A 15475-nucleotide genomic window follows, 5' to 3' on the forward strand; every position below is an offset into this window, starting at 1 on the left:
AGCCTTCTCGACTCAGCCCAGGGCTTCAATTACAATGGTTGCAAAATAGCTTTTTTCAGGATTAGAAGTAACATGATCTTTTTATTCTTGTTTGCTTTTAGCCCAGAAGGCTCTTTCTTGTGGCTATATCACTCAAAGTAAGTACCTTTGAATTCTAGTTATCTACTGCTGTCTCCCAAGGAGCCCTGGTGGCGCAGTGGTTAAGCACTGTACTGCTGGCCGAAAGGTTGGCAGTTTGAACCTACCAGCCACTCCACGGGAGCAAGATGTGGCAGTCCGCTTTTGTAAAGATTTACAGCCTTGGAAACCTTATGGGAAGCAGTTCTACTCTGTCCTATAGGGTGGCTATGAGTCAGAATCGACTCCACCGCAGTGGGTTTGGTTTGATTTTTTTAACTGCTGTCCCCACATCCTTTCTTGCACCCCCTACAGTCCATTCCTCATACAGCAGCCAGTGACCAAGCTCCGGTCAAACTTGGAGAGAAGTGGGTGGGATTCCTAGGGACCTGGACTGTATTCTTCTGGCCCCCATAGACTTGCCTTTATAGAACCATGACTTGTTTTTTTGCCCTTGCTTCACGTCAAGGGTCTCTTTAAGTGATATAATTTGGGAAACATTCCTGTCCTGCTGATAGAAATAACTTAGAAAGATATTGTCCATTATTCTGCCCAATATATGCCGTGTTTTTAAAGACCATGGAAGAGATTTCTCTGGGACTCAGGATCAGGAAAAAAGTTTCAGTCTCTTGATGAACTAGTTCATGTCCTTTTTTTTTTTTTTAATAAAAATTTTTTGATTGTTTTAAAGACAATATTGCTAGTAAGCTATCATTTTCTAATTTTTGGCTTGGTTTCCAGAAAGCTCAGAACAAAGTGTTGTACTTAACTGCCTTCATTTCTGATATAATGCATCCCCTGCTATTAAATCCTGGCTTTTATGTTCCCATGCCGTGGGACCTTGGCAACTTGCTCATACCCTCTAGGTCAATATCTTAGCTGTAAATTGAAAATAAAAGTAAAAGCTCTATCTTCACAAAGTAGCTGAGATACCCAACCCCCACCCCCCACCCCCAGAAAAAAAAAAAAAAACAGCACATTGCCCCTGAGCCACTTTAGCCGTCCACGTGAGGAACTTCCCACACTCTCATTGTGAGGACCTCTCCAAGTTGGGGGCCTTCTGGAGGAGAGGAAAAATGGGGAAGGTGGGAAATGCACCTCCCTTCGGCTGGACAGATAAGGTGGTGAGATGATTCATGAACAGACATAATAATATGAAGAAACTTATTATAAAGCCCATCTCGTTCCAGGAAGTGTTTGAGGTGGCTTATGATTAAAAAAAAAAAAAAAAAAGTGTGGTTACAGTTAACAGAGAAACAACACAAGAATAAAAAACAAAGAGGAAGAGAAAGAGGCATTTATTTAGTCACTCAGGTAGATTTAGTAAGGGGTGACCAAGGTCATGTGAAAATAACCACCTGAGTAACTAGCTAAATAAATGCCTTTCTGTAAACCACACATTTTTTATCGTAAGCCATTTTAAACACTTCCTGGAAGCAAATGGGCTTTATAATAAGTTTCTTCATATTATTATATCTATTCATGAATCATCTCACCACCTTAGTTGTCCAACTGAAGGGAGGTACATTCCCTACCCTCCTCCATTTCTCCTCTTCTCCAGAAGGCCCCCAACTTGTGAGAGGTTCTCAAAATGCGAGTGTTCAAAGTTTTGCATGTGGATGGCTCAGGTGGCTTCTGATTATAGTTTCCTGAGCATTTGGTTCAGCGACTCTTATATTTTCTGAGCTAGTCACTGATGACCTTTGGGAAACCTGAATTTTCGTAGTTTAGCAAAAGAGACAATTTTTGAAAATGTGCGTTCGTTTATTATTAAGATTACAACTTTTTACAATAATTTTCAGCTTATAAAGCTCTTTCATGTATGCAATCTCATTCAGACTTTAAAGTTATCCACATGGTAGGCCTATTGTTATGAACTATACTTTCCCCATGAGAAAATTGAGATTCAGAGAGGGACAATAACATATCACAGTCACACAACTAGTAAATGGTAGATCCAGGACTCAGGTTTATGTCTGAACGCTTCCCGTCCCCCTCATCTTTCTTTCCTCTCCTTCTCTGCCAGGTAGGGCTTCCTGGATGAGCTGAGTACTAGCTTTCCCCAAGATGGGGATAGTCTGGAAGCTTCAGGCCCCTCCTTTCTCACTTTAGCGGGAGCACCTTTACTTCTGTTTTACAAACTGGCTTTTTTTTTTTTTAAAGTGGTCTTTTGCCATATTTTTTTCTGCCATAAAAAGAAAATGTTATCTTTTTCATTTCTTATTTTTTTTTTATTTTTTCTGCCATAAAAAGAAACTTCCATTTTCTAAAAATGTTATCTTTTTCATTTCTTAGAAACGCAGAAGTTGGTGACAGCAGTGCTCAGAGGGGCTGGTGGTTTCAGAGCTGGTTTAACAATGGGTAAGGCGATTGGACAGCCATCTGGTTTGTCCACCCATCAGACATTCATAAAGAGTCCAAATAGAATGGTTTCATGGTCATGACTTCAGTCATTCATCTTTCTTGCTTATTGAAATCACATGAGAAATCTATTTTATGGCTGGGACTAGGACATTTAAGTTTTTTGTTTTTTTCCCCAAATTAACTTGAGGTTTAGGCTGAAGTTTAGATTGTAGGAAAGATGAACTAAAATGTTCTTATGAGACCTGAGGGTCTTTGGGTCATTAAATTACTAACTGTGCTGATTTGGAAGGGTAGAAAGGTGAGTATTGTGTCTTTTCATCAAATGTATGCTTTTATGAATATAAGTTTAGTGTCATGAATCTTTCTCCAGACAGTTCACTTATGTACACGTTCTCTGTCCATGAGCACGTTTTAACAAGATATCTTTGCCTGCCTTGACATCACAGATTGTCCTCCCTGCCTTACTCTGCTTGCTTTCTCTTTGTACTTAGGACACACAGTTATCAAGAAGAAGACATAGACAAAGAAAAAGGAAAGGAAGACAAAAAAGAACTTCAGCTATCAGACTGGTTTAATCCAAAGTAAGAAACAAAATGTCACCCCTACCCCATGAACAGTAAATCCATAGCTCAGCAAGAGGTGGTGGGGGCTGTGAAGACGGCAGTGCCATTGAGAACATTCCTGATTTAGTACATATTAGACCTTTACAATAGACTTTGGATGAGAACCTGAGAGTCTGGATATTTTGACCCAAATGCTTGACCAACACAGTGATTCTGATACCAACTGGCCAATGGTAGCAGAAGAATCACAAAATATTGGGGCAGGAAGGGTTCTTACAGGCCACAAGGTATTGGGGAAAGCCATAAGATCTGGAGTCAGAGCAAGAAAATCTATTTCTGTAAAATGGAAATGGTGATAAAAGTCTCATATGGCCATGCATTTGTTAATTAAGCAAGCATGCAACAAATATTTATCAAACACCTACTATGTGCTAGTTGAGTGTTTTTCAAGCTGCTGATCACGTCCCATTAGTTTGTTCAGAAATTACCTTAATGGGTTAAACCCAACTTTAAAAAATATTGAAATCAAATAGAAATCCAGAGGGTATCACATGAAGAGAGTGTAAATGTTATTTAGTGAAATTTTTGTTTCTGTATATGTGTGTGTGTGTGTGCATTTATTAGGTTGTGATATAAAATAAATATTGTATTAGGCACTGGGTTAGGCACAAGAGACAGGAGAAGTCAATCAGTATTGTTACACTCAAGAAGCTCATGGTCTTATAGGGTCAGTAGAAACGAAACCAGTACTTGCTGACATTGGTAAGGAGGGACAATCACCCCAGCTGAGAGAAGGAAATGGTTTGGGGAGTGAGTAGGCAGGAACTGTCCAGGATGACAGTGAGGTCTAGGAGACTGGTGGCTGGTGATGCCATTGACCAGGAAAGGGGCTTGAGGAGGAGACACAGGTCTAGGAGTTGGTAGGTGATGAGCTCCATTAGTGATATGCTTAGATTGAGGTACTTTGTAGGACCTCTGGATGGAGATTCATAGGGAGCCCATGAGCTTGGTGAAAGGTATGTGTTGGAGAGTAGTCGCTAGGGTACAGGTGTCAGTGGGATCTGTGGGCCTGGATAAGGTCACCCAGGGAGAGGAAAAGGACTGAATCCTCTCTGACACCAGCATTTAAAGGGCTGATCAGGGCAGAGAAGTTTGAAAGGAAGACCTAGCAGGAATAGCCATAGAGGTGATAGAGTCTATTCCATTTTGGGAGGTGTTAAGTTCTGGAAAGACTGAATATGTTTTGGTAAGTTCTCTTATTGTTTGGGGGTAGGGGGTCCCTGTCAGTATGGAAGGATGGCAGTTTTGGCCTGCCATGAGTACAGAGTCGTGCAATGAGCTGGACAGCAGGATGGCCATCTGTAAAATGCTAAACCATTACTGGCAATTTAAGGAGATGGCAACACTGTTGCTTTGATAAGCTCCTTAGATGGAGGTATGAGACTCCCAAATAAGCAGGCTAGATGGGCCAGAGATGGTCACCAAGCTCCCTTCTAAGGAGGGTGGGTCATTTTGACTGGGGCTATGCTTTGCTGAGCAGGATCTGGGAGACAGAGGCCAGAGCTGAATCACTAGGGCTAGAAAGGAGAGACAGATCCTGGTCACCATCTGTTGCTCTCTTCACCCTCCCCCACGCAGGGCTCAGCTTCTCCTCCAAATGAATGGCGAGCAGATACTTAAAGAATGTTGGCTTAAAGAGTCACCAAGTTTAAGCCTTCTCAGAACACCAGAGTATATTTGTTGCATAAACAAGTGACTGAATAAACAAATAAATGGACAAGTAAATACATTTTATATAAATGGTGTCACACCATATATGCGTTTTCTGTAAAATACAAAAACGTATTACAATATATTGTGGACATACTTCCACATCTGTATATCAAGACCTGTTGGCTTCCATGACATCACATCCTCTTAATTTTCCTCCTATTTCTCCCCTCTCAAGTCACCTTTATAGGGTTAGCTCCCTCTTCCCAGCCATCGGATGTTAGAGTTTCCAGGGACTAAGTCCCACATCCTTGTCTCTACTCATTTACACCGTCTTGCAAGGTGTTCTTATCCATTTCCATGGCTGAGATACCATCTGTGTGATGATGACTACCACGTTTATATCTTTACCACAGTCGTTTCCTTTGAGGCCTACACACTTAACTAACTGCCTGCTTGACACCTGTAGGTCTCACATGATTGAAATGAATTTCTTGATTCCACTCCACCCTTGTTCTTCTCCTTACTTCCCATCTGCATGAGTTTGGATGACTAAGACTCCTTGATGGAGAGGTTCATCTAGGAAGCTGATCTCCTGTCATCTTCCCTCCCTCCCTCCTCCCTGCCTTGCATTTTCAGGCTGCTGTCTGGCTTCTTAGTCAGGATCGCTGACATGTTGGAAGTACCAGTGGAATTCAATAATTAACAGCTGGGAAACAGAACATTTTAATTTTTAATTAAAAATTAATTTTTAATATTGTTACTTTTCCTTCTCACTAGAAGGAATGCTTCCCATCCAAGTTACCAAATTGGAGACTGGTTTTCTGATTCCGTCTTTCCAGAAGATGTGAACAGAGTGGTCTTGCAGTGGAGGAGTATATAGCAGACCAGCTACCTGTCAGGACTGGGAGATTCTCAAGGGACAGGACTGGGTCTTATTTCTCTCATCTCAGCTTGGCACTGGGCTGGTGCAGAGCAGAGACGTAAGAAATGTGCATTGAGGGAATGACTGGCCTGACTTGGCCCTTTGTATAAGTCAAATGGGTAAAAATATTGTTCCTTCTCCTTCTCCCCTACCCCCCACTTTATTTGTAAAATGGGGATGATTATAGCACTTACTTCATAGGGTGGCTATAAGTATTAAACGAGATGATAAAGGTCAAGGACCTAGCCCCTGGTGCACAAAAGCCAATCCTGTTGCCATTGAGTTGGTTCCAACTCATAGACACCCTATAGGACAGACACCTGCCCCATAGGATTTCCAAGGCTGTAATCTTTACGGAAGCAGACTGCCATATCTTTCTCCTGCAGAGTGGCTGTGGGTTTAACCACCAACCTTTCAGTTAGCAGCCGAGCATTTAACCACTGTGCCACTAGGGCTTCCTCCCCTGGTGCATAGTGTTAAATAAGTGTACTTGCTCTTTTTGTTTGCTCCTCTTCTTCCTTCTCTTTCTCTCCCTTTTAATGTAAATAGTATTACCTTCTTACCAAACAGCTGGCTTAAACACAGCTGCAAGGCTCAGCCAGGAAGCTGGGTCAGAAATGCTAGAAGATCCTTGACAGGCTGAAACTCAGGACTACAGCGAATGAAATGGCAACAAAAGGAAGAGTCTCCATTTAAGTTCAGATACAGCAGTTATAGAAGCATATGCTGTGTGTATGTGTGTTTATGGGTTTTTTTTTTTTTTTTGGAGGGGGGGTTGTTTGAAATCCTGTCATTCAAGAAAGCCAAAAGTTTTATGTGACTCAAAGTGCCACATACCCATACCAAAAACCCATTGCCATCGAGTCGATTCCGACTCATAGTGACCCTATAGGGCAGAGTAGAGCTGCCCCGTAGAGTTTCCAAGGAGTGCCTGGTGGATTCAAACTGCCAACTTCTTGGTTAGCAGCTCTAGCACTCAACCACTACACCACTAGGGTTTCCAAGCACCACATAAGCTTCTAAAAAAAAGGAAAGAGAAAAGCTCATCATTTCTCAGTAGCACTGATGAAAATGCTGAGGCAGCTTAGTGGAAATAGTGTTACCTTTAGCTTTTAACCCCAGCCTCCATCAGCATAACAGTAAATGCCCATATAAGAAGCAATATAGTATAGAGTCAGACTATATGGGCTCAAATCCCAGCCCTGCCCCTTACTAGTTATGTGACCTTGGGAAAGTTACTTAACCTCCCTGTGCTGCAGTTTTCTCATCTGTTTAATGGGAATCAAAATAGCTTAGAATAGTGAAGCCCTGAGTTCAGGTAAAGCCCTAGGACATTGCCTGGCCCCACAGGAAGTGCTCAGTGTTTGTTAGTGTAATCAGTAACCAGTTGTGTGACCTTGGACAAGTTAAGAGCCTCTCTGAACCTTGGTTTTCTTATCTGTACAATAGAGATAGACACAGCAGGGCCCTTGCAAGGATTAAATGAGAAAGTGAATGTGAAGGTGCCTGGTACAGGCTGGGGCAGAGACTACGGTAGCTTCTTTCACGATGAAAGGAAACTGAGTGCTCCTCTGTCCTCTGTACTGCAGGCACATCTGGGGTGCTGAGAGCAGAGCTGTGAGCCACATGAGTGTACCCCATCTCTGTGCCAGGAAGAATGAAGCAGGACAAGGGATGGGGTGGAGGGCAGAGGCAGCTCAGAAGTTAGAGTTTGCAAAGCTTGGTGGCAGAGGGATAGGAGGCTTGAGAGAGGGCCTTCCAAGGCTCCTTTTTCCACGGCTGGGGCTGGGGTGAGGTGGGGACGACCCAGCATTGACCAGCCTCACTGTGGAAAAGCCCTGTTTTGCCAATGGGGCGGCAACAGTTTTGTGAACACACAACCCTCCCAGCCTGTGTTCTGCTCTAAGGCAGCACCGGTTGCGTGAGGGGTGATAAGGCTCTCCAAGGCCCAGTCTATTGGCTCACCTCACACCTGGCAGCCTCACTGGGGCCACATGGGTGTGACTGGCAGGGACTGGCAGGATTCTGCCTCAGTCACTTGCCCTGGGCAGGGGGTAGGGTGGGGGGTTGAGCAGAGATATTCTATCTAGTGAAGTGTAAGCAAATGCTAAGCAGGGTGCCATGCCTGTACTGGGGTTTGAATCTAAATGACTATGTTTCAGTCTCAGCTTCCCAGCAGGGGAAACGCAGCCACTTCCTGAGTGATGGGGGTTGGAGCTGAGTTAAGCCACCTCCTCCTCCGTCAGGGAACTTCACCCTCATGCTGGGCCCCATCCTTTTGCATTTACCCTTTATGGTTTCATTCTTTTGTCATTTGTTGTTACGTGGCATCCTGTGTTTATGCTGGCTTTGCCAAGTCCCTTTCAAGCTCTCTGAGTGCAGAGAACATGCCTTCCCCTTCCCCCATTTGGTTCCTAGTAACGAGGCGATGTGGGCTGAGGGAGGGGGTCTGTGCCCGAGCCCCGTGTTCTAGTCTTGGCCTTGTTGGGCCTTTGTTTATGGGGCCCTCTGTCTCCTTGTTTGCAAAATGAATGATAACACCAGGACACCTGGGTGGGGGCCCTTTCTGGCCTATAACCAGATGCTTACCCAAAAGTCCTTTCTGGCAAAAGGCAAATCCAAACAGCCTTTTCTCTCAGCTCTATTATCTCTCCTCCCTCTAAAACAAGGATTAGGGCTTTTTCAGTTCAGGTGCCACCCACAGGGATAAATCATGCCCCAAGATGCCACCAGCAGCTTAGGAACGGGCTGGAGAGATAGGAAAAAGGGTTTAGAAGGAAGAGAACAAGGAAAGCAGGAGGAGGAAAAGAGGGTAGGAGAAGTGGAGTTAAGGCTGGCCCTAAGGGTACCCCAAGACAACCCTCAGAGGCATCTGAGCCAAAGCATCCTGTTTTTCCTCAGTCTCTGCCCTGGCTTAGCAAATCTGTCTTGACTCATGGGTTCTATGTTTTTTGTTTTTTACCAGGAAACGCCCAGAAGTTGTGACAGTGACCGGATGGAAGGCTCCAGTAGTATGGGAAGGCACTTACAATAAAGCCATCTTAGAAAATTACTATGCCAAACAGAAAATTACCGTGGGTTTGACAGTTTTTGCTGTTGGAAAGTAAGTGTTGCTAATAAAATTATCCTTTACTTTTTCTTGATCCATTGTCAAAATGTCTATGAGGGCCCCTGTGGACTCATGAAGGCTGTTCATTAATTATCTGAATTATTAGATTAGAGAATGTTTAAATGGTACCATTTCTGTTATATTCCTGCTGAGATCCCAGAAGGATGACAACAAAATAATAGTAGGTGAGTCTTCCCATTCCCACTGCAAAATGAGGGTCTTGGGATGCAGGCAAAAATGTCTGCTACACCCACCAAGCCTAGAGCCTATAGCCATCCACAGTCACCTCCTCACTGACGTCCATGGTGTCCTGGGGAAACTTCCAGAGTGCCAGCTGCTAGATACTGCAAATGCACATCATTTTTTCTCCTAGGCTCTTAAGGCCCTGCTTTAAGGGCAGAAGGATTTATAGCAAGTCACTATCGGTTAGAATTGACTCAATGTCAATAGGTTTGGTTCTAGGTACAGAGTAACCTAATCACAGTGGTTTCTATGTTCAAGCATGGCAGACCACTCTTCCATGGGTTCCTCAGGTCATTCCACCCTATCATTCCTAAAGGATTTGCTCAGGAAAGATTTGGCTGCTCAGAACTCCCTCTTGCAATGGTTGGATAGGTTCCTGTTTTCAGCTTCCATTTCCTTGTTCAGAGCATTTCTCCAAAAACTGTACTCTTTCTTTCTTGAAAGTAGCAGCTATATTTGTTTTTAAATATAACTCAATTCTGCTTTTTTGGAGAATTTCCAATTTGATTTTTCTTTCCCCTTAAAACTGTCAAAGAGCAAACTGGAACTTCTGTTAAAATTAAAGCAAAGAGATTTATTGAAGGAATAGAATGATCTGAATTGGGCAGCACTTTGTGAGGATTCCCATGAAAGGAATTTTTCACAGAGTTTAAGCACAGAAAATCCAGGAACTTAAAAGAAAAAAAAATCTGATTGGTTGACATTTACAAAATCATGATTTAACAGAAACCAGACAATTGCAAGATCCCTTAAGCATTGTTTTGTTAATCACAAAGCTTGAGTCAGTTAACTTCTTGTTAATCTATGGATATTTGGGGGGCCAGCCTGAGTGAATATCCTTTCTGGAAGCATGCTGTGAGAGGAAAGGAGGGAAGGGGAGCCAGCAGGCTTCCTGAGGTATTCTGGCCACCTGATCTTTGAGTCAGCTCAGAATGAACAATAAAAAAAATGGAGTCTGGCCTATATCTTTGGCAGAATCTTCTCCTTATGCCAAGCACCTAGATTTTTAGGGCTCCTTCATAACCCCTCCTTATGATAAAGACTTTATAGAAATTCACTGATCACTATTATAAGAGTGTCTTCTTCTGCATGAATTTATTTTCCTTGCATTTATTAGATGGCTACCCGTTTAAAATAGGCTTTCAAGACCCCAGACGCTCTCTGTAAAAGGTACCCAGGCACTATCTGTTTTGTCTTCACCATGCCATAGCTTGGACCTCTGCTTCTGTGATCTTTTAAGATGAGGTGTGTAAGAGCAGAGTCAAATTACTAGGAATACTTGGCAGAGAGGGGCATCGGCCAAGGTGAAGAGCCAAACTATTCTCTGAGGAATTGCTGTTTCTTCAAAATATGTGATCTTTTAGATAGCAAGTAGTGTTGTATTTGAAAAACATTTCATAAAATATTTGATTAATCCTATAAGAATTTTTATAATGATTAAGAGAATTAATCCAGCTTGTAAAATTGAATGTAGCCAAGAACCAATTTCAGTAGGTATCTGTCTTAGGCTGAGTTCTCTAGAGAAGCAAAACCAGTAAAGTGTGTGTGTATGTGTATATAGAGGGAAAGAGAGATTTATCCCCAAAAATGGCTTACATGGTTGTAGAGGCTGGCAAGTCCCATGTCCATGGGTCAAGTGTCAGGCTGGAGGCTTCTACTGACTCATGTAGCTGGAGGGGCTGATGAACCCAAGATTGGCAGGTAAGATGGCAGACTGCTGGCTCACAGGCTGCAGAGGCCAATGAATCCCAAGATCGGCAGGCAGTATGGAAGACTGTTGGTTCAAGTCCCAAGAACTGGAGGTCAGATGTTGAGGAGCCAGATGCAGGATCCAGAGCAAGCAAAATCCAATGAGCTTTTTCCAGAATGTCCATTATATACTGCAGGCAGGCCACACCCCCAAGGAAAATCTCCTTTCAACTGATGGGCTGCTCATAGCAGATCTCATCATGGAGGTGAATACATTATATCAGATCTTAGCATGGAGGTGATTATATTATTACATAACTGCCAAATTACATCATAACTGCCAAACCATATGGCCCAGCCAAGTTGACACACAACCCTAACCATCACAGTAACCAACTAAAAATATCAAGAGAAGGGGGGTTGAACATAGGGCATAGTTGAAGCCATGTAGCTTTCTGACAGACTTGTTTAAGATCTTGTTCTACTTCTCCAGATGTATTTATCCAGGTGCAACAAATGGTATTAGCAACCGCACAAACTCCTTGTTGTTCTAGAAGAAAATTAAGGGCAATTTTATTATGCAACACAAGTTTGGCAACAGCGTTTAAAGATTTTTCTTGGGCTTCTATGCTAATTGCTATCTGGATCGTAGTAGCAGACAAATTGTGAATAGATTTTTCAAGTTTGGAGATAACCACAAGTGGAAAAAGCCCCCCGGAGAAATGCCGATCCATCCCCGATCTGTCTATTATAGGGTTTTCATAATTTCTTTTATGTCAGAAAAAGAGTTTCAGATCATTGGTCCAGTGTACACTTTAATTATAAGAGTGGAGACTTAGGGGAACCCCTAAAAAGCCTGTCATTTTTAAACCATCAGGGCATGGTAATGCCCAATCATAGGGTTCGTTATTTGGATTTGGGCTTTTCTTAGTGTGGTATTTTGATCCCCCACATAAAAATATATATCCACGAGGAGCACAGATCATATTATTTCCAGTATCATTTTGTGGAGAAGGGATAGTTTGGTCGACTTTTTTGAGCCATTCTTCAGTCAAAGAGTTATTACAAATTGACAATAGCCCCCCAATATGTAGGGTGGTAAATGCTATGACAAAAAGGTGGCTTTCCTTTGGTGTTGCTGCTGCAAGGTCCCTTGTTAAGAATTTGAAAATACCTGGGATTCCTTGGGTGTATGAGTGACCAATCACTACATGGGTAGAACTTCCCTGTATTTTTGGTACAGTTTTTCAGGTTTTCCTCTGTATCATTGACTCGAGAGTGTTGAATTAAATTGAAACATGGCACCTGGGGACTTGTTAATAATTCCAGAGGGTACCACAACCTGACATGTATAGCCTATTTAAAAGAAATACTAGGATTTGCAATAGAATCAGGTACAGAGCGATAAACACAGGCATAGCTAAAGAGTCTAAATTAGTATGTCCAGATTTTGGGATTTGATAACAAATCCAACAGTCAGTCAGATTACCAGCACTAGCTACTGACTGAGATAATCTAACAGAGGCATTATCATGCCAGGCATCAGCAAGAGTCACAATATGCAGTAAGAAAATACTTAAGGAAGATTTCATAGTGTAAGAATACTAACCAAAAAGTAATATAGTAAGTCAAATAAAAATAATTACTATGATAATGCAAACTCCTCCTTAGTTATTTACATGGAAAAAGAGGCTATTAAAATAAGGGATAATACCATAAGTGTGTAATAAAGCAACTACTATAAGAATACTAGTAATCAGGAAACAAAGTCCAAAAATTTCAGCAGGTTGCATGAAATCTTTTTCTGTGATCTTGGGAGGAGCCATCTACTTTGATGTTGTCTGCTTCTGACCACAAGGGCATCTGAACTTCAGTTTAAGTCCTTCAGTAGGTTTAACAGTCCAGACAGGGGCTTTAGCCTTCTTAAGTTGAGAGAGGTAGATCCAAGTTTTAACTCCCTGTAATTTAGTGGCACAAGGGTTAGTGAGAAGAACCAAATGCAATCTTTCCAATGAGCCTCCAGGAAATCTTTTAATTGATGCCTCTTCCAATATACATAGTTACCCAACCTGATTCAATAAAAGTACGTAATATTTGTATTTCTAATTTCAGCTGTCAAAAGCTTCTTTGACTTGTGAAAGGTGCTCTTTGGAGTACTACTGAATCAAAGAATGACAATACTTTAATAATTCAAGTTATATTAAATTGGAATCAGAATACGTTGAAAAATAAGGAAGAGTCATAGGCCATCCAATAATAATTTCATGTGGGGTTAATGTACGTGGCCCAAACAGAGTGGACCTCAAATTTAGAAGCCTAAGGGAAGGCCCTTAGTCCAGGATAAACTTAGGGACCCAAAAAGCTTGGCTAATTGGGTTTATACTATACCATTAGTTCTTTCTACTAGCCTAGAAGATTGGGGATGATAACAGCAATGAAGTTTTTGATAAATATGTCCAGTAAAATGGGTCCCCCTGTCACTGCAAAGAATTGTTGGTACTCCCCTAGTGGGCAATATGTTTTCAAGAAGTTTCTTAACTACAAAGGTTGCAGCGGCACAGTGGCTAGGAAAAGCTTCTACCCAATGAGAAAATCTGCAAATCATCACTAATTCATATTTGTAACCATTTGTAGGTAGGAGCTGGATAAAATCTAATTTTTATCCAAGCATAGGTCCTGAAGGTAATGGATATTTCTCAGGTGAAACTTTAAAAGGTTTGCCTGGGTTATAGCAAGAACAAACAGAGCAATGAGAGAGGCAACACGCTTGGTGGCCTCAAAAATTCATCCCCACCAATATTGCTTTAAAAAAACAAAAGCAAATGTTCAATTGTCTTATGTCCCCCTGCCCCCACCCCCACGGTCTTCCTGTCTATACCTATTCTGAGAAAGCCACATGGAAAGTCGATTTCTTTGTCTTGTACAAAGAGAGCTCAAGGCCCTGCTTGGCCCTTGAGCTTAACCTGAAGCAGGGCCTAGAGGAGCACTCTGATGATCTGACAGTTCTCCAAAGACAACATTCCCCAATCAGAGGCTGGCATCCATGGCTGTTGTTAAACAATACTGTTGTTCTTGTGTGCTGTTGAGTTAATTCCGACTCATACTAATCAAGTTCTAATTCCACTGAATGTGCTGACCCCAGGGGCCTAAGCAGCATCTCTAATAGAGAAGAGTGGTATGGAGTTTTGACATTTTTACTAGAAGAATCTATAAATTTATGAGTCAGGAGCCAATGCACAGCTCGTGTAATCCTTGGCACAAAAGAGGACAGGTTGGCCACGTTGCCAATTGATTTGAATGAGAGTTTTCCAAAAAGAACAGAACACTGTCCTTTGCTTCACAATGGCGTCAACCATCTGATTGCAAGTCTGCAGAACTGAACTATAAATCGCATATCCTGGCGAAAGCTCTGTGCTTTCAGCTCTGAAGCAAGAGAGGGCTATTTGTGCTCATGGGCAATAAATCTCCACAACTAATGGATGTGGACTTTTAGGAGGTGTGATTTTTGGTTTGTTTTCAAATAAGGAAGTATGGAGCCAACTGTAGTGCTTTAATCGCTAAACAATGTTAAATCTCACAATAACTTTTTTCTCCTAGTATTGTTTCACAAGCTTCAGGGTACAATAGATTTTTCTTAAAGTTCCAGAGTACTGAAGAATTTCTTGGCCACAAGCCACAGAGCTATGTCAGACTCCCTCTTTATATTGCTCAGATATATTTTCTCCACTTAAAGAATCAATACAGTAAACCCTTGGGATTCCAGAGGCCAACTTTATAAACACACTTTATTTTGGCAGCACAGAAAGGCAATTTAAGCTGCAATAAAAAGCAGAAAGTCATTATTACTCACAAAACATCATGATTGGCCAGGAGTCTGATCAGCAAATTAAATTCAGTCATTCACTGAGCTTGAGTTTTGAGTTTGAATGAATTGTACTAAGGTGCCTGACTTCTCCTTCTTTCTCTTCCCTATGACCTCCACAGAATGGCTTCACAATAGTGTGTAGCTTGGAGTTACAGGGGACATCAACAGAATGGTTTTTTGTTTGTTTGCTTGTTTTTGTTTTTAATTGATGAATGAATGGCTAAAATAAGGTTAAAGTTGAGGTTGTTTGCTCTGCTTTTTGGATGGATCTTATAATGGTACTGTCTGGATAATGGGTTGGTGTTTTAGATGGCCAGTGACAGGCTGACAGGGTGAAATGTGTAATATAGAGGGAGATCCATGTCCCAGAATCCCTTTTCTGGGTCACAGAGGAGGATAAGATAGTGCTGGTGGTTGGGCTTAATGCATCCCCAAAGGAACCAACGATCACATCATCCTCACATCTGGTAGATCAGTAGCAAATTGGGGTATAGGTTGCAGCCTTTGAGGGGGGCTCAAGAACTAGCACCCCTTTTGCCTGCCCAAAATCTGAATCAACTGATACATAAGACACAGGGTAAGGCAGATGATAGTAAATATCACCCTCATTACTGTTAAAGCTGGTATTAGAGAATGTGGTTTACATCTGCAGGTCCTTAATTTTGAACCACATAATTAGAATGAGTTAGATACCCCGGTACCTGCAGCACTGAGAACTGCAGGCCACCAGATGTGGGGGTAGAGCCTGTACCACTAAGCTTACCCAGAGCTGTCAAAAACACATGCTGTCTCAGATGGGCCATCTTCCAAGAGCACAGAGAGAGTAGGGGATAGGGTTGTATATGCCCAATTTCTCTTCCAGAGTTTGCGTTCAGATATGTTATCCCACT

At 42.1% G+C, this 15475-nt stretch overlaps 1 protein-coding gene across 4 annotated transcripts in view; it reads left to right on the plus strand.

Annotated features, from left to right (window-relative positions):
* Nucleotides 1-15475, plus strand: part of GGTA1 (glycoprotein alpha-galactosyltransferase 1 (inactive)) — a 96796-nt gene that overhangs the window by 66870 nt on the left and 14451 nt on the right. For 2 of the 4 annotated variants that reach the window (XM_064291496.1, XM_064291495.1), the window contains 4 exons: nt 102-137; nt 2413-2478; nt 2973-3062; nt 8645-8782. In XM_064291496.1, the coding sequence (XP_064147566.1) occupies nt 102-137; nt 2413-2478; nt 2973-3062; nt 8645-8782 (330 nt within the window). The remainder of the gene's footprint in view (nt 1-101; nt 138-2412; nt 2479-2972; nt 3063-8644; nt 8783-15475) is intronic. The other 2 variants (XM_064291498.1, XM_064291497.1) reach the window with 1 other exon arrangement.

The sequence above is a fragment of the Loxodonta africana genome, chromosome 9, assembly GCF_030014295.1.
Source record: "Loxodonta africana isolate mLoxAfr1 chromosome 9, mLoxAfr1.hap2, whole genome shotgun sequence".
Classification (NCBI taxonomy): domain Eukaryota; kingdom Metazoa; phylum Chordata; class Mammalia; order Proboscidea; family Elephantidae; genus Loxodonta; species Loxodonta africana.